At 36.6% G+C, this 18,408-nt stretch overlaps 1 protein-coding gene across 6 annotated transcripts in view; it reads left to right on the forward strand.

Moving 5' to 3' along the window:
* Positions 1–18,408, forward strand: part of DOCK4 (dedicator of cytokinesis 4) — a 251,424-nt gene that overhangs the window by 172,862 nt on the left and 60,154 nt on the right. For all 6 annotated transcript variants that reach the window (XM_083800778.1, XM_083800781.1, XM_083800782.1 and 3 more), the window contains exons 24-26: positions 5,223–5,350; positions 7,535–7,669; positions 11,674–11,772. In XM_083800778.1, coding sequence (XP_083656904.1) covers positions 5,223–5,350; positions 7,535–7,669; positions 11,674–11,772 — 362 coding nt within the window. The remainder of the gene's footprint in view (positions 1–5,222; positions 5,351–7,534; positions 7,670–11,673; positions 11,773–18,408) is intronic.

An 18,408-nucleotide genomic window follows, 5' to 3' on the forward strand; every position in this document is an offset into this window, starting at 1 on the left:
CTGCTAGGGCTTGAACGACTAACACATTAACTCCCACTGCTGCAGAAATCAACTGACACTGCATTTGTGCTTTTGCTAAAATCTGGAGGTATATTGGGTATATTATTGAAAACATATGTCAGACATGCCAACATTGATTTAAGATGCCCAAGCACAGATGTTAAGTGCAATTTCAGACATATTAGATGCATCTGGTCTCCGCCTACTTCTCTTTAGAGAATGCAGGTGTCCCATTGGTTATATATTGTATTTACTGAAAATGTGTGGGTAGGAGTCTGAAGTGGCTCTGTTACTGAGGCTTTGGCTTGAGCCTCTAAAATACAATAGAAACTATTTGTATTTTAGCAATTTTAGATTTTAGACTACAGCTCTTCCAGTAACAACTACAGAGATGTTAAAAGATGTCAACAGATAAAGTCTGTATCTTAGTCCTGTCATAGTGTGCATTGCAGCTCTTTATGTCATGATGGATGTTCTTACGTCACAAAAATGTGTCTTCTCAGAACACGAGGATTTGGACCTCTACTCAAGAGTAGCTGGATAAGACTTTCTCTATTAGTGAGGCAAACTGTTCAAAATAAATAGAGGAGGAGTTCAATTCTCTGACCATTTACACTATAAATATCATATATACCAAAAATAAAGAATCTAGGAAAAATCCTGAGTTGTTGTTTTAAGGACATCTTCATGTGTTTATTTATTTTGTTCATATGAAAATCTCTGCTTAATATAGAATGTATTTCTTACCTGCTTTTTTATTTTTTTCCTTATTTGTCACTGAAATCTACTATCAATAGATTAGAAATGTGACAAATATCTATTTGTTTTCTTTCTGAGACTGACTGCTTCCCTTAGTCTGTCCCCTTGAATGAGTTTATCTGGGGATTGCAACCTGTGTATCACAGGAGAGTGTACATGTTGGAAACTGTGTTTCTATAGCCATTCAGAGGCGAATATCTAGACACAATCAGTAAGAATAATTTAATATCTTTGAAATAGCTCACAGAGTGGATGCTGTTATATGTTACACTTCCTATTGAAAAGAAAAAAAAAATGCTAGCAAGATTAGGGAAAGATACCATTAACTGATAAGGAGGTTCAGGCTTGGGAGCTCAGTATTATGTTTTCCCTCTGATTCCACAACTTTTTCAAAAGGCTCACAACTTCTTTTTAATAACAGTTGTAACATATTTTAGTGCTCATTGCAAGCTACTATTAACACACACTTTAGAAAATTGACTCCAATTTTTCAAAATGTAAAGGCTTTATATGTTGATCCATATATTTTTTTTCTAGTACTCCAGGATCTTTTTCAGTTTAATTAGTATTTCTTAATTTGTCTTCCATACCAATTTATTGTTCCTTGGAGTAGTCTGTGTATGTGTGCTTATACACCCCAGCCTCTTGGGGAAGGGATGTGTATATGCATAAAAAATCAGCCTTTATTAGCAAAGACCAGAAATTATTTTGTAAAAGCCATGCAAGTAATTCTTTGCATCTGTGGTTCTGAGGAGTTTCTCAGCCATACCCATGTTTTTTCTTCAGCACTACAGGCAATTTTGAAAGCATTTCTTCATAAAGGTTTGAAAAATGACTGAGAACAGTGACATGTCAGTGCAGTTGCAGAACAGGCATATATGTTCGGTTTTGGAATTGCAGTGATGACTGTTTGGCTTAAGCATTTTCTTCTCCTACCTCCCCCAAGTACAGTGGTTCTTCCAAGCATGCAAGCATAAATTGAATAGGTCCAAATAAAACTACCAAAAATAAGAGCAACTTCCTCACTTTTCACTGTTCAAGAGCTTCTCACTGTTTATTTAAAGATGTCCAATTAGACTAGTTCTTGTTCCAAGTAGGCTGAAGTTTTGACCATCTGTTCAGATGTAGTCATTGAAATGAATATCATCTTTCTAATCTTTAAAATACACTGGAGTGTAGAAAATTTTATATGTCTGTGCAGGTGCTTTACCACTAACTGAAAAGCAAGGGGGAAAGTTGTGCTGTGGGTTAAATGTTTAATGTTAATGTAGCTTGCACAGGAAAGGCACAAGGATTGCCCAGAGTGGTCTCTCTTTCCAGTCATGCCAGGCATGAACTTGAAAAGCTCAATGTCATAATTGTTTTCTCTCTTTCTGTATAGTATTTGCAAAGGACAAGTATTAACATTTTAAACAGTCAGCTAATTTGGCTTTCTGAACAGAAGAGAAATTAGGACAGTGACTGATGGCTAGGAGTTCTGATGATTGCACCATTCCCTGCTCTCATTAATTTTATTGTACATGGTGGCTGACATTGCAGCTGGCAATTTTTAAGGAAAAAAATAACCTGAGACAAGTGGTGTATGCTGCATTCTCAGAACTTACTTGCATAGTCCTTGGTTGAGCCTGATCAGGGGTGAAGATGTTAGCTATCCTCTTCTGTATTATCACTAGATCTCTCATCTAAAGAGGTCAAGCCAGAGAGGTATTTAGGTTATGGGCTTACAGGGAATATGTCCAAAGCTGTGTTAGATGTGGTGGTCAGTTCAGTAAGAGGCGCTGTTATCTCCAGTGTATAGTTGCAAGTCATAACATGCTTTTTGCTAATCCACTCGATAAACCACGTTTTCTGATCATTTTATGGAGCGTTTGGAAAAATGGGACAGTTCAAACTGTTGAATGAGGATGCTCAGCTATAGCTGAGACACTGCAGGCCATACCATATGGAAGTTGATTATTTACAAGTCAGGTGTTGCCACACCTATTTTCTTTGGTCTTCTAAATGGAGTTCATAATGCCAAGCTTATATGGAAGCATTCTGTGCGGCGCACAGAGTAGGGGGCACCTCAGAAAATGAGGCACCAAATCCTGAATGTGCTCATCAGGATGCTGCCCGGAATTAATCAGGACGAAACACCTCGGTACATGGCTGCTGCGATTTTCTCCTTGCCTTCTGGGCTAAGGGATTGGAGTTGTATTTGCAAGAGAGGACCTGCTGTCCTCAGAGGATCCCTGACCTGCGGGGTAAGGCTCACAGCAGCGATGTGTGAAAGAGCTACCATAACTGCTCTGTGACCGTTGTGTAGCTGAGTGGTGATTTGAGTATTGGTCTGGGAATGGCAGACCAGGCCCGGTGCTTTGTCAGCCTGGAGTCAGCTTCACATCACTTGGAGAGTACCCCAACCATAGACCCAAGGGCTGCTTTGCAGAGTGAGCCCTTCATCTCTGCTCTTGAAGATGGATTACCACGTGGTTAAGAATTGAATACACTTGGCAAAGCAGGGAAAAAGGAGTTGGCCCTGTAGCCTAAATGTCAGGTCATTTTTATAGGAATGGAGAGTCCTGCTTTTTGCCTCAGCTGCAGGCATTAGTTCTGTCCACTTCATCCATCAGTAAGCAATAAACAGCATTGGCAGCGGGGTTCAGAAGGTGGTACTTTTGTGACCAGAGGTCTGCTGATTAGCCCATCTTCTTGCCCGCTCTCATTTTCACCCAATAGGTCTTGCAGTGGTTGGGTTAGTGGCAGCTGTGCATGCTTCATGTCTCAGACTACCTGGAGCAACACCTTACTATGCCTCTGTTTTTTGGATGGACTAAAGAAAATGCCTTGTTGGTTTGGTTGAGAGGCACCAGCTCTGCTGCAGGCAGATAAGGACTCTTATCTGACCAAACCTGATGAAAACCTACTGAGGCACCTGCAGAAATAAGCAACCACTGGATACAGGCTGATTGTTCTCTGATTTGGGGTTTTAGTACCACTGGTTCCAGATTCACAGAATCACAGAACTGTGGGGTTTGGAAGGGACCTCAAGAGATCATCATGTCCAGCCCCCCCTGCCAAATGGGCAGGGGGGGGCATTCATTTATGGCCTTTCACCTATTGTGAAATATATTTATACTTTTTCTTCAGGAGGAAAACATTTATTCAAAACATCTGAACAAATGCTAAGCATGAAATACCCGTTCAAAAACAGGAGACAAGCTTCTTTTGAAAACAAGAATATATTTAAATAGTTTGTACAAATCAACTTGTCCCTATGATTTTACTTGTGTTATATGTATAGTTAGTGAAAACGAGAATAATAGAGAAAAACAAGAGAAGTGCTATATTTCAGCAAATGAAAGAAACATTCAATAAATAAAATTCCAGAATAAACCTAATTTTTCTCCTTCCTGGAATATGCTTGAGGAAATATTTGAAGGTTAAAAAAGTGTTTATACAAAGACTAAACCTGGATTTTTTCCTGGTTGGAAAATTATTTTAAAGGAGAAAAATTTTCTGCTAGATAAACTTAATTTTTAGGAAATAATTACATTAATGTACAAAGGAACTGAGTAGATGTATATATATTTAGATAATATAATCATCTTTAAAGTTTTAATAGAGGAAATAATTCAAGTATACTTCTATGAAAACATCGTTTCTCAATTAAGGAAAAGATCTAAAAAAAAATAAATGAGAACAGATAACACTCATTCCATTTATCAAGTTGTAAATAGGTGTTTTATGTGTTAAAACAAGTTTAAGAGTTAGGACTTTCCCCATTTAACATTGTCTTCAGTTATAAGAAAAAGAAGCAAGAAGAAGTAGCATGTTAATGAAGTTCTTGCATCATTTTGAGAGAATTCAGGACTAAAAATAGGACCAAAGAGCTGTGTTTAGAAAAGGAAATGGTTAGAGGAAAGGCAGATTATTCAATGTAGACACCAGTAGTCTAAATTGCTCATACTCAGTAGGAGTGAGGAATCTGGAAAAGCACAAATCCTGAAAGAAATCTGAAAGTACTGCTGGTCCATAAATTAGGACTCATTTGCAGAATAACAAAACTTAAAGTCTGTTGTGACCTTAACATGCAAAGGGATCCTGTCACATAGCAGGAAAGGCTAAAGCATAATTCCACATTATTTTGAATTTGAGTATTGTTGTGCTATGTTTTTTTGCATGATAATTCTATAAATATATAATTTCCATTATATACTACATTGCACACAGCGGTGTTTGTCTCTGTCCATGGTACAACATACAGCCTTTCCACACGTTGTTCATTCTTCAAATATTTGCTTTTGTTTGTTATGATATTATTATGTAAAGGCTTCCACCTATCAAAACTGTTGGTCTAAGCAAGTAAAAACTTTTGCTTATCAGAACTAGAGCTCTGAACAGAAGACTTATTTGTATATCTGTATTAAAATGAAACGATTCTGCGAGAAGCTCCTACTCATAAAAGTTTTCATTTTTTTCAGATTCTCGATATATTCTTCTTCCAGTAGTTTTACATCATCTCCACATGCATTTACAAGAACAGAAGGATCTTATAATGTGTGCACGTATCCTTAGCAACATATTTTGTCTCATCAAGAAGAACAGCTCAGTAAGTAAACAGCATGTCACATCCACAAGGTACTGAACTTTTTTATATGGCACCCAGTAATGACACAGGCTGGACCTTGACCAAGAGCATTTTAAAGAATTCTCTGTGTAATGAGTCAAATGTAAATTTGATTTCTCAGACACCTTTTCTTTCCATGAAAGAATACTTTAATTGTGGCACGTTATTTTCTGCCAAGCTTTGACTCTTTCTGAGTGTTGTGTTTCAGAAAGAAACGTCCACTTTCTTGTAGAGGCATGGGCTATTTATCATGGGCTGTTTAGTCATAGGGGACACAAAGATGGTATAGGGAAGGGATAGATATGAGTATTGCAGGAATTGTACTTAGGGATTAGTTGGTAAATTTTGTGGCCTATTTCTAATGTTTGTGTTTGCAAATTCATCTGTGAAGACTGCATATGAGAGCTAGCTTAGGTAGGTCTGTTGCAGGCATGAAGATGATGGTGAAGTTCTGACAGGCAAAGGGATGTAAGACAACAAGAAATAAACATAGCTTGTATTCAGTGCAGTACATACAAACCAAAGCCAGCACACCTTACCCTGTAATGTGTTGGTGAGAACTGTTGTATGCATTTCTTCATTTCATACTTCTGTTAGAAATTAAAGTTGCCCGGTCACTGATTTGGTGCAGATGTGACCTGCAGCTTTGGCACTGCAATGTTCTTATTGCAGCTGCTCCTGGATTAGTGTTAGTACCTCTTCACAAGAGAAAGGGGTGGATGATAAAGCATAGCTGTGGTTTTGGACTGGGAGAAAGGCTTATATGTCTGGTCTTAACTTCAGATCTTTCATTTGGATTCACCAAGTTGCTCTGATCATGAACTCTAGAGAAGTACGTAACATAAATGGATGTCTGCATAAAGCTCTTTCCAGTGGGCAGGATATGCAAACGTGATTTGCAGTGGTCTTTGAGTGACAGAGTATTAACAACTTTGTGACTGCCACTTGATTTTTGTGGATCAGTTCACAATATTATTCCTTCTGTGGTGATCCAGATAATTCAGAGGCTGATGGAACAAGTGAATTTAAGAGACATATCTTTGAAAAGTGATTTTTTTTTTCTTTTTCTGTTGGCCATTCTAACAGTAGTTTGTACATGAGTTTTGTACGTCTCGAGACAGCAGTTCCTCAGTACACTGAATACTGTCTGCCTTCATAAGTAGCAAAGTTAACAGTTGATTGACACTAGATGAAGTGACAGAGAACACGGCCATGACACTAGACTCATCTTGAGTCCAAACAAGAGTTTTGAGTTTTGTTACAAATCATATGCTTAGGGTGTGTAGGAAGGGAAAAAAAAATCTCACTCCTACACCTCGATGCCGACAAAGTTGAATGATTCTGTTTGTCAGCTGAGTTTTAGCTTGGATGTGTGCATTTGATTATGAAGTGTTTCTTTCTGCAAAGAAATGTCATCTTAAATTGTGGATAAAATGGCTCAGATGAAGATGGTGTTGTCTGCTGTCATGGAGACAGAAAACATTGCTGAAACAGGGAAAACATATTTTCGTCTGATTTAAAAGTACAACTTGACTTCATCAAGTCTTTTCTTGTGTCTAATTAAGGTATTCATGGTCTCTTTTGGTGGTGAACACTGGTTTCTTTGTATTGTTGTTGTGTGTGTACAAGTTGTAGGCTTACATAAATGACTAATTTGTTTGTGCTACTCAGTTGATGGAAAGCAATGTATCTGGTCCTTACTGCTGAAGCAGGTCTTGAAGGTTGAGCACCATCTGTTTGTTTCTAGTGATAGTTTCAAAGTGTGAAAACAGAATTCTACTTTTTGAACTTTAAGCCTCTCTTGGCAATTTCCCCAGAAAATATATGGGCATTATGTATAATAATCTTGACTGAAAAACCTGCCTATATTATTCTAAACATTAATTGAAAATAGTTGTGGTAATCTGATGAATGCTTATTTATTCAAAGTCCCCATAACTGTCCTCTGCATTTCAGTACAACGTAATTAATTGAAAACTGTAAGGTAACATAAATAGAATTAAATAATATCTTAACTTGAGAATGGTCTTTATTTTTTCAAGTAAAACGTTCGTAGCAAAGCTTCTATTGCAAAGCTTCTATTTGCTTCTAAAGACACATCAAAAGAAATATGCCTGTGGTCACCTTTCTGTTTTTACAACTTAAATGTTTTATTGATTATTTAAGGAAAAATCTGTCCTGGAAGAAATTGATGTGATTGTAAACAGCCTACTAGATATTCTGTTAAGGACAATACTAGAGATCACCAGCCGACCGCAGCCATCAGGCTCTGCTATGCGCCTCCAATTTCAAGATGTGACTGTAAGTTTCTTATAATGAAATACCTCACAACTGTCACTGATTGAACTATTAGATTCATGAGAATTCTGCCTTTATATTGTTATTCAATTGTAAGATTTTGTGTTTTAAACAGAGATTGAGCAGAACAAAGAAAACTTCTTGCACTTTATTCATTTTCAATGGAAATGGTAATATTTTTTCATTATATTATATATATTTTGTGACCTTAAATAAAAGAAAAGAAAGTAACTCTTGAGGTTATTTCAGGGCAGTAACTATTTCACTGTTTCTTTTGTTGAGATTTTCAATAGCTTTCTTAATCTCTCACTAAGTTTGAATTCCTGAATGTGGGTACTCCTGAAAGAGTATCAACTAATAACAATTTACTTCCTAAGATGCATACCTTTTTTACATGATGAAACAGCTCTAAAAATGCCTCCAGAATCTGTGATGCTAGCCTGTATGAATCCAAATTTATTAATCAAAAGTCATTCTGTTGTTCTCTGGACTGAGCATTTGAATTTCATTTCTGTCACATGAGGTAGGGCATAGAGGATGGATTTAGAAGATTAACGAATGATATTTTGGTCAATGTGATACAACAACTCATGCAAATTAGAGTGTTGAAATTGAGCCATTTACAGGAAGGCTAATTGTGAGCATTGATGAAACAAAATGAAGTATTACTTTGCTTTGTTTTCAGCAAGGTTCCCAGTTTGCATTTGAAGGACAAATCTGTTCTAATATAGCAGGGGATATGACCCCAGTATGAAGTAGGGGGGTAACTTTTTGTGAAGAGAACATACTATGCATTGTGATTTACCATCTCATTATACACTTCATTAATTGCCTTATTTTTACATTGTAACATTTTTATTAATGAATAGACGGTTGCTTTCCAAACTAGAATTTCCTATGAGATGAAACATTTGAAAAAGCATTTAATACCTGTGAAAGAAATGTGTTGTTGCCTTTTTTGTTTGTTTATTTTATCCTACAAAGAGCAAACATTAGTTGAAGTGTTTTTGAAGCTGACTAAGTTCTGTAATAGGATAACACCAAGCTTTAATCACTGTGGTTCAGTAGGACTGTACATCTAAGAGTTTAGGTTTTTTATCTGTAAATTATAAAATTACAAATGTACTCTGTGTGGCATATCAGACCATTACAAGAAAGCTCAGCTGAAGCAGGGGTTGTAGTATTAGACTCCTAGTGCAGCAAAGCTCTGAGCTTATTGGTTTCTTCTGATCTATCCACTCGCTTTCAGATTAAGTTTTAGTAAAACACCATGACAGCCTAATTCTTTCACGCTATCAAAAATTAGACTGAAAATTCTTTCAAGTTGCAAAATTTTCTTTTTATGCATAAGAAAAGCCATGTCATTGTCACCACAGGCATCTGAAAGAATACTTAATGTGGAAGTGACTCACAGCACAGCATAAGGCAATTATATACATTTATGTAGAAACATCATGCAGCATGGGCTTATGGCAATGCATAGAGCCAAATTCTTGGAACTATTTGTAGAGCAAGTATGATGAAGTACCCGATGCAAGTACAGCAGTAGAGTCTGTTCCAGTGTGTTACCAGTATTTCAAGCTGCACCCATCATAAAATATTCTTTGTGAGATGTACCCTGGCAGCACACTGGATAAAATTCCATCATACCTTTTTTATCAGTTATAGTCTTACTTTTGGACATAGTCCCAAACTCATTGCAGTGTGATCTTATAGGCCCACAGGTCACTGTTTTTCTGCAGTTCATAAAGAAAATAAAAAACATGGCTTCGGGGTGGGGTGGGGGTGGGGGGCAGTGTTACAGGTGTTGCACTAATTAACATCGAATTCAGTGGAATGGTGAAAGTGAAAATTATACATTAATTGCTTTAGGATATCAGTGATTTGGATCTGTAGGTTTTCTTAAGAAAAACGTAGTAGCAGAGAGCAAACCAATTAGAGCAAATATTTATTTATTTGAAATCTTGGAAGTTTAGTCCTCGAGAGTTTAAATGAATTCCAATGTAATTGTCAGCTTGATGTAGTTTAATAATTATACTCATTCAATGAGACACAGAAAACTACTTCAGGATTCTACTTAAGTGAATTTGGGTTTACGGCTTGGCTTGAATTAGGGCACTAGGATCTGGTCCTCATGTTTTTTATCAAGGCAATTTTGTTTGTAGAGTTGGCTTCTGTGCATGACCGACGTATCCCCTGACTAGTTAGTCTGTGGCTAGCACTGGCAGAAATATTAACAAAATTTGTTTTCATATTGAGTTCAACAAATGCAGCTGAACGTTCATTGTTGTTCTAAAAACTGGCTGCCTGTATAGCTACCTAAATTTAAATCAAAAGCTCAAATTTAGAAGTAAGTTAACAATTAGCTAAAGCTGGTACCATTTTAAAGCTAATCTGTCTGTCAGTTGTAATAGTACAGCTTTCTATAATAGACTGTGATTTTTAGTATATTCCTCTAAGTCAAAGTAAGTGTGGGATCATAGAAGGTGACCAGAAAGGACTGCTTAAAATGCTTAAGCAAGAAGAGAAGTGTTTAAAAGGTTCATACGCAACTTTTGTCACTCAAGCTGACAATCAGGTCAACTTATATCTTTAATTACTTTTCTTATTTTGGCTACTTAGCCAAATCTGAGTGGTCTCAAATTTTATAACTGGAATAAAAGTCTCCAAAATTTGCCTATTTAGATGAGCCTACATTATTTTAAATAGCATGATAAAATCATATTGAGACATGATACAGCGAAACTGCAACTCTTAAAAAATAATGATAAAACACCGAAGTCCTTTTGCTCTCTGAAAAGAACCTGATAGGATTGGAAATAATTTTTCAGCTACCTTATGGATATTTACAAGATAACAGCTGTAACCTTGCTGGTTAGGCCCAGACCATGAAGGTTAACATACTTTATAGACTTCGGATGTTGTTTTGAGAAAGCTGTGCTCACTGTAAGGAGCAATGGTTTTGCAGGAAGGTAATTAATTTGGGTTCATTACTTCAGCGTAGAGTATTATTATGGGCAAGGCATACTTATTAGTTTACCACTATGTTGCCTGTTAAAGCGAGCACCTGACACACCACCAAGTATATAAGATATAATCACAAGTGTATTAGCCCTTCCAATGTAAAATCCCAAACAACTATTTCTATGAAGACATATTCCTTTTTTAATCTTGCTTTCTGTTTTTAAGGAAAGACAGAGGAAAATACTCCCAAATTTTCACTTGAAAAACTAGTGAAAGACAGCATTTTAAAGTAGTGTTATCATACCCGTCTGTTTTCCAAGTCTTGTTCCCATTTCTGGTAGTTAAGGGCCAGAGTTTATTTCCCATTTTTGAACAAGTTTGCAAGATACTAGAATTTTTCTTCTACAGCACTGGGATGCAATCCAGACCCTATGATTAAGTTCCATTTATATATATATATATATGTATATATATATATATGTATGTTTTAATGAGAACTTCCACTGTAGGTCCAAGAAAACTTTTTATCAAAACATTTTCAAATTTTGTCCAGTTGTATAAATGAGTTTTGTTTTTGACAAGTATGATATTTCAATTTAAAACGTTTTGAAAAAATCTCAGCTATTTCTTCCCTTAAGGAAAACATTAGCATTTTTCCCAGAGTTGTTGCAAAATACTTATTTTTTGTTTCAAAACAGAGTTGACAAAGAGACTGTAATGTTAGCAATCTAAATAATCCATTTAAAAACAAATACAAGGGAAATAAATGACAAATCAAACTTTTACTGCATTAGCTCTTCCAGATCTATAGATTATGCTGAGCAAGTAAACTGTTTTGAGTAAAAATTAATTTTTTTTAATGGGAAGGAAATTTATAGCTAAATTAATGTATTTTCATTAAGTATGGAATAATGTTTTCTAATCGTCATTAATTTCCCTTGCATTTGTTGATTACTTTAAATGCTTATCATATGACAATTTATAGTGTCTTCTGTATTTGAGCTTAATCTCTCATATGTTTATTCATGGCGTTATCTGAACAGGGGGAGTTTGTCTCTTGTTTGCTGTCACTCTTGCGACAAATGACTGATAGACATTATCAACAGCTTCTTGATAGCTTCAGTACAAAGGAAGACCTGAGGGTAAGTAACAGAACTGTCTTTTTACTTGTTCAGGTCTCTATTTATATCTCTTTTCTCTTTCTCCCTCTTTCAGATATTCCTGTGCTTTGATGAAATACATCAGTGTTTAAATGCAATATGTTTTTTGGATTAGGTAGCTTTTACACAGATTTTCATGTGCACTCATGGCAACTCATGTGATGGAGCTAGGATTCTATTGCTTCTACAGTGACAACTGAAAGAGTAGAGGTGGGAGGACCATATAATTGCTTTAAGGCCATATACAGTAGCCTCAAAGCCTGTTGTGTCCGTTGTTGTCCAGCCAAAGATTGTGTCCGTCTAAAGTTACACAGGTCTGCTTGATTCTTCCTGTCAGCTGTTTGTTTGTCTTATTTATTTACTCGTTTATTAAGTTATATATGGCAATGGCAAACACACATCTTGATAAATGACTATTCAAATAACGCTCTGTTTTGCCTAACTGTGTAGCAGGTCCCTTGGCAGGAGGACCTGTCAGACTTGTAATGTTTGTCTGCCCTGTTTGATCATGGAAGAGAATAGTTGCAGAACTTTTTCAGGGCAGATTTTACCAATTTTATTGATGGACTTACCAGGCTCATGGAGATGCAGCATTTTTAATTTGTTTTTGGAAGAGAGGGATGGATTAACAACAACAACACAAACTAGTAGTTAAGGCTTCCTGCATAAAGACATAACACCAAGGCTTCCACTCTGCTAGACCCTGAGAAACTAGTATAGGACTGCATTTTATCCACATAAGAAATCTTGAGGGATCACTTATTCCCATTATTCAGCCAGTGATTCTGGATAGGAGAGTAATGACATCTTAGAGTGATAGTATATTTTTATATGTTACTTTTAAATTATGATTCAATAATCTTAATTGTTGCCCTGAAATGGAGAGCCTAGTCATGGTGCAGTTCCAGATTTTCTTAAATTCCTGTTTAGAGATGCTCTGAAGAGAGCATACCATTCATGAGTGCTTTTTCTTTGTAGTGGGGTGATGATATTAAGTTTGAAAGATAGAAAGAAAATAGTACTGAGAGGTTATCTCTATCAAGAGTCAAGAGTACTACCTAGGAGTTATATAGAGTGGGAGATTTTTAGACTAGTACTAGACCATCTGTTTTCACCTGGCATAGTTGGTATCCTTAGACAATTTTTAATATATGTTGTTGGAATTTAGGCATTTTTTTCTGAAAATATTTTCCCTTTTGTTTGAATTCTGATCAGATATGTGTTCTTAGGTTTAGATTTTTAGATTTGCTGAAGGTGTTTCACGCTTGATTTCTGTGTTTGATATATCTGTGAGTACAGTGTTGAGCATATTCATACTTTTGTGCTTCTAGAACATGAAAATCTCTAGAGTTATTGCTTGAATGGTGTTTGATTTGAGACACATTTATATTCCCCGCACACGCATACCCTACTATTATACAAAGACATATGGAAAGCAGCTGTAGCTTGTGCCATCAGCTATCAAAATAGAGGTCGTAAGAACTCAAGTCCAGAGTTTATTTTTCTCATTCTGATCTCACCAAATCAGCGTCAACTCCACCAGTGATTAAGTGGCAGTAGGTTTGATGATAATTATTGCAGCACTCCTTCTCTTCTGAATCTTAAATAATATAAGAAATTGTTTTTTCCTCTCACTTGGAAATATCAAATACGACTGTAATGTGTGACTGACAGGAAGAGGGAAAGATGAGAGCGAATGTGTTAGTCTGACACTGCTATTAATCATAAGGTGACTGTGTGTGTCTTGAACCATCTTCACTCAGAGGGTGGTGAGGCACTGGCACAGGTTGCCCGGAGAAGCTGTGGATGCCCCATCCCTGGAGGTGCTCAAGGCCAGGTTAGATGGGGCTCTGGGCAACCTGGTCTGGTGGGAGGTGTCCCTGCCCATGGCAGCGGGATTTGAACTGGGTGGTCTTTAAGGGTCCTTCCAGCCCAAACAATTCTATGATTCGGTGCTTCTGTGATCTTGCCACTTACCTCTGTGCTATGCTTTGTTTGCCAAGCATGGAACTTCTTTCATATTTTATACTGCTTTAAGATATGTTCCTTAGGAACTGACGTCAGTATGAGTAAATCGGGACTGAGAAGGTGTAAATATCTGTGATAAGACATTCTTATTTGAGGTATTTTTAGAGACTGAAATAGTAACCATAGTTATTATTCTGGTGGCTAGTATGTATTTCTGGATTTAAGCTTCAGTGGTAAATATCATCAACTTGCTCTATTTTTGAATCCTCTTTCTGCACCATGGTCAGTGATGTCAGATTGGATTGGGTGTTCCGTAAGCCACATTACAAACTACATATATAATACGGGGTTTGCAAGTGACTTATCTGAGTGTAACCCAGGCTTTTGAATTGCTGTCTGCTATGCCTCTTTTTTTTTTTTTTTGCTTTGACTACTCCTGTTTATAGGTATCTTTCTATTCTAAATGATTGCATACTGATATTACAAGGTATTTCTTCTTTCTTTGACTAATTCTCAAAAAGACTGTCTCAAGTGTTTGCAGGAATGCATGTTTGCACAGTATTTATGCTCCTATTCATAAACTATCCCCATCAAGCCACTTTTCCAAACAAAAATTCACTCATGTAAATACTTGTAAAAAAGGAAACAAAGGTTGTCATTCGTCATCAAAACATAACTCCAGTTCTTATTCTTTCTTGTAACAATCTATACCAAAATTATTAAAGGCTGTTTCCAGCTTGTTCATCACAGTATAGCAAAATGGAGTTTGAAGGAATAACATCAATTTTAAAATGACAGATATATCTGCACATTTTATATGACACACATGTGAGTGATGATTTAAACAAGTGCGTTCATAGAAATATTTCCTTTATTTTTAAATATATTTAGTTTAAGTAACTGACATGTTGACTATTTTTATTTTAGTTGTTTCTTCAAGAGTCAGTTTTTTTCCACAGACAGCAGAAGATGGAACAAGCGTTTTATATTTGAAAACGTGCAAATGAAGTAAGAAAGAAATGTCAGGGGATTCGTGGCTGAGTGGTAGTGCCAGATATTCTATTTCACTCACTTTTTGAAACGTTTAATTTAATAAGAAAATAATTTTCAATGCTTCCTTTAATTTATGTTTCAGTATTATTTTTAAGATATGCTTATTTTGTTTACCACAAAATAACATCTTATTCTGGTAAATATATTTTTTAGCAATTTACATAACAGAGGCTCCCTTGTAGGCGGATATTTGCTGCCACAAAAAAGCTCAGATCTAATTTATGACAAAAGATTACAGTGGAAATTATAAATAGGGGTAGAGAAGTGGGAAACTGAATGAGAAGAACAGTATATGTTTGCATAATGCAGCTTTGACCACAGCAAAATGCTTTTGATTGATATGGATGGGGTTTTAATTAATAGGTTAAAAGAAAGCAAAATAAAAGCTCCTGTCAGAAGGCCTAGTCTTTATCCACGGCTGGTATATGCTAGATAATGAGGCAGGATAGATATACAGGAGAGATCTATTGTAGGAAAAGAGTGTTTCACGGGGCTGGGAGCGAACTTCACTGGTTCTCTGATCCCTCTCTTCCAGCTAAGGAGCCTGAGCAGGGTAAGGTGGGTACTAAACCCTGCCAGCAAGCGCAGTGTATTCCACAGCTCTCTTCTCTAATGACAGCTTGGACAAAGACTTTTTAGGGTTGGTTGGCATGGGGTTGGCAATTTAGGTGGCTTCTGATGTAGACTGAAGAAGCAGTGAAGGAAAGAGGATCTGGGAAAGGGTTTGGCCACAGGATGGATGTGTTTTCCTGGCAGAAACAACTCGCTTTCGGAGACAATTCACCCATCTTTCTTGTAGGCACCTTGGCACTCTGCAAAACATCTCTGGGACACTGTACAAAGACTTGATAACAAGTAGCTTGATAACTCTGCAGTGCGAACCAAGGCATAGGGGATCAAGCAACTAGCTTAAAAGTTGACTGTTGTCCCAAACTAAAATGCTAATAGATTTACCCTGAGAAGTCCTGTATAGAGTCTGCCCGGCATTACAGAGGATTTTATGTGTATACAGGGAGATGTGAAAGAAATTCAAAGATGCTTGTTGATCAAATGTCTAAATAGTTCCCCATCTTTCAGAAGGCCATGCTTCTCACTGAATTGCAGTTTACTAATTTCATCAAGCAGTTATTGCAGCTGAATGAAACTGAACTGTGATATTATGATGTTATTTGAGTGTTGTAAGATAGTACTAGAGCTTATATATGCTAGGTAGGAGTATTACGAGATGATATTTAGTTGCATGGAGTATGTAAAAGGACAAAATTACTCCATTACTGTCACTTAAGTTAAAAGGCATATGAGACATCAATTATAGCTGTATTCAACCAACCAAATGTTAGTTCACTTACAGTGCGGGCAAAAACCCTTTTTAAATGTTAAAATCTGTTACTAAGTCATTCTGAAGTGTTTAGCAGAGCAGATACAACTATGAAAGATAATAGCTTATTGCACGGAAAACAGTTTAAGCTATAGTTACAAAATCAATCTACCATGAATGGTACTTCATAGTTATATCTGGTGATGGTTTTGGAATGTTTGGACCACGAAGGAAAAATGAGCAATCGCTTCATGCAAAATCCCAGTCACTGTAATGCTGATCAACATGCTCTGTATGGAGCTGTTGGAGGGGAGCTCCTTGGGTATCGGAGACCTGCCACTGAATACTGATGAGCAGACCTGAGACGTGAAGGCTGCTAGTGCATTAATCTCAAAGCATCAGACTAGTCAGCTGGCATTTTACTCTTTGGTTATTTTCATGCTTATGGCTTCCTAGGGAAATGTATTATCAAATAAAAAAAAAAATCATACATGAAAAATAAGTTAGGCATAGATTAACTCCGGAAATAGAAGCTTAATAGTTGTATCTTTCAAATCTTGCAAAAATTATTTTTTTCTATTATTTTAATGAATTTTCTGTTTCTTCAAGTTACATTTTAGCTTTGAATTACACTGCATTTTTGTTTGTATGTTTTAATATTTACTACAACACAGACAAACTTCAATCTTGGACTTTTCAAATTCGTATTTTATATCTAATAAATCGTATTACTGAATTGATGACACGATTTTCTATTTTTTCTGTTAAAATTAGAAATAATTAGCCTTGTGTTGCTGATTCAAACTATAATGCCAGTGTCTACATTTGCTTTGTTTTCGAGTTTGCTTGGAATAAAAGGTTCATTCTGTTCTTAGCCTAGTTGCCTAAAGAAATGAAGCATATGTGATCTTCCTTTCTGTCTGTCATTCTTTCCTTAACAATTTATGAACTAGCCAATGAATTTCAACAGGCTTGGGAGTGGCCTGTTGGGTCTGAAAGGCACTAAATTTTACACCCCATGCAACCCTGGAGTTTTAAATGGTCCTTAAACCATTCTTTGGTTTCCCAAGAGCAGACATTTGGTCTTTTCAGGTCAGCAGCCATTCAGCAGCAACACGTATTGTGTCAAGACAGTGAACAGGATAGAAATGGGATATGGGAGAATGGGGGTCAGTACTGTGAAGTGTCCTACAGCAGCATTTGGGGCATTGCCATGTTTTTGGGATTACTGCACAGGCAAAGGAGGTAACCCCTAAAGAAAAAAAAAAGGAAGAGGCACAAGTGTTGAAATTGAACTACAAGGTGGAAAACTGTAAGTAGGCAGTCTGGATAAATATGTTGCTCATGGAGATACTTGTTTATCTGTAAAGCTGGTCACCTGCGCTCAAATGCTGTATTATCTGCACCAAGTCTCATTTGTACTCTTCAATACAGAGGATTTTTTGGCCTCTTACTCAGAAAACAGGTTGTCTCTTTTATGTAATCTTCTCTGGTGGGTGGGTGCTGGGATCTCAGCTGCTTTTCCCAGCGCCTGCATTCGTCCCCCTTTACAGTGATTCTCTAATGAAAGACATCTGTTGTGCAATGCCCATCATCTACACTTTGGTAAATGCGCTTGAGAACATACTTTGGTGTTCAAAATTAGTTGGTACCTCTGGTTGTATCTTCATCTCATCCTTGGTTTGAACTCAGTCTCTACAAATGACATGGGCAGAATCAATATTTCAAACATTTCAAGGGCAGGTACACTAGTTCTGTTAGTTGGATTATATCATTTGCCTCCTGTTCCTCACAACATCAAAAGCTCCATTTTGCTTACTAAAAAAAAAATAAATACAAGCAATGTTATACACAATCAAGACTGACCATTACCACCTTTGTTTAAAGCATTATTTATCAAAGTATATCTGAAAAACCTTGTGCTGAGAGGAATAGCAGGAATAGCTTAAATTAGTTATTTATTAGTGAATTAAATGACATAGGAGATGATAATACTAAGCTCTTTCTACATTCATTCTACAGTGCTTTCTACATTCAAAATAGCTCATGTGCATTTACTATTTGTATGTATTCAGCAAATGAAGCTGAAGGGTTAAGTGACCTGCATACAGACAGACAGCTGCGTTAGCAGTTCAGGGGTCTGGACGTTGCTGTTGACTTCACTGGTCTTTGCAAACCCAATGATAAAATTGTCCTTGCACTCTCTCTCTTACCCACCAAATAATGCTACTTTTAGAATAAATCTTGAATGTGATGAAAACCTGGCATGATTAAGGAGG

The sequence above is a fragment of the Anser anser genome (genome assembly GCF_964211835.1).
Source record: "Anser anser genome assembly, chromosome: 1".
NCBI classification, from domain to species: Eukaryota; Metazoa; Chordata; class Aves; order Anseriformes; family Anatidae; genus Anser; species Anser anser.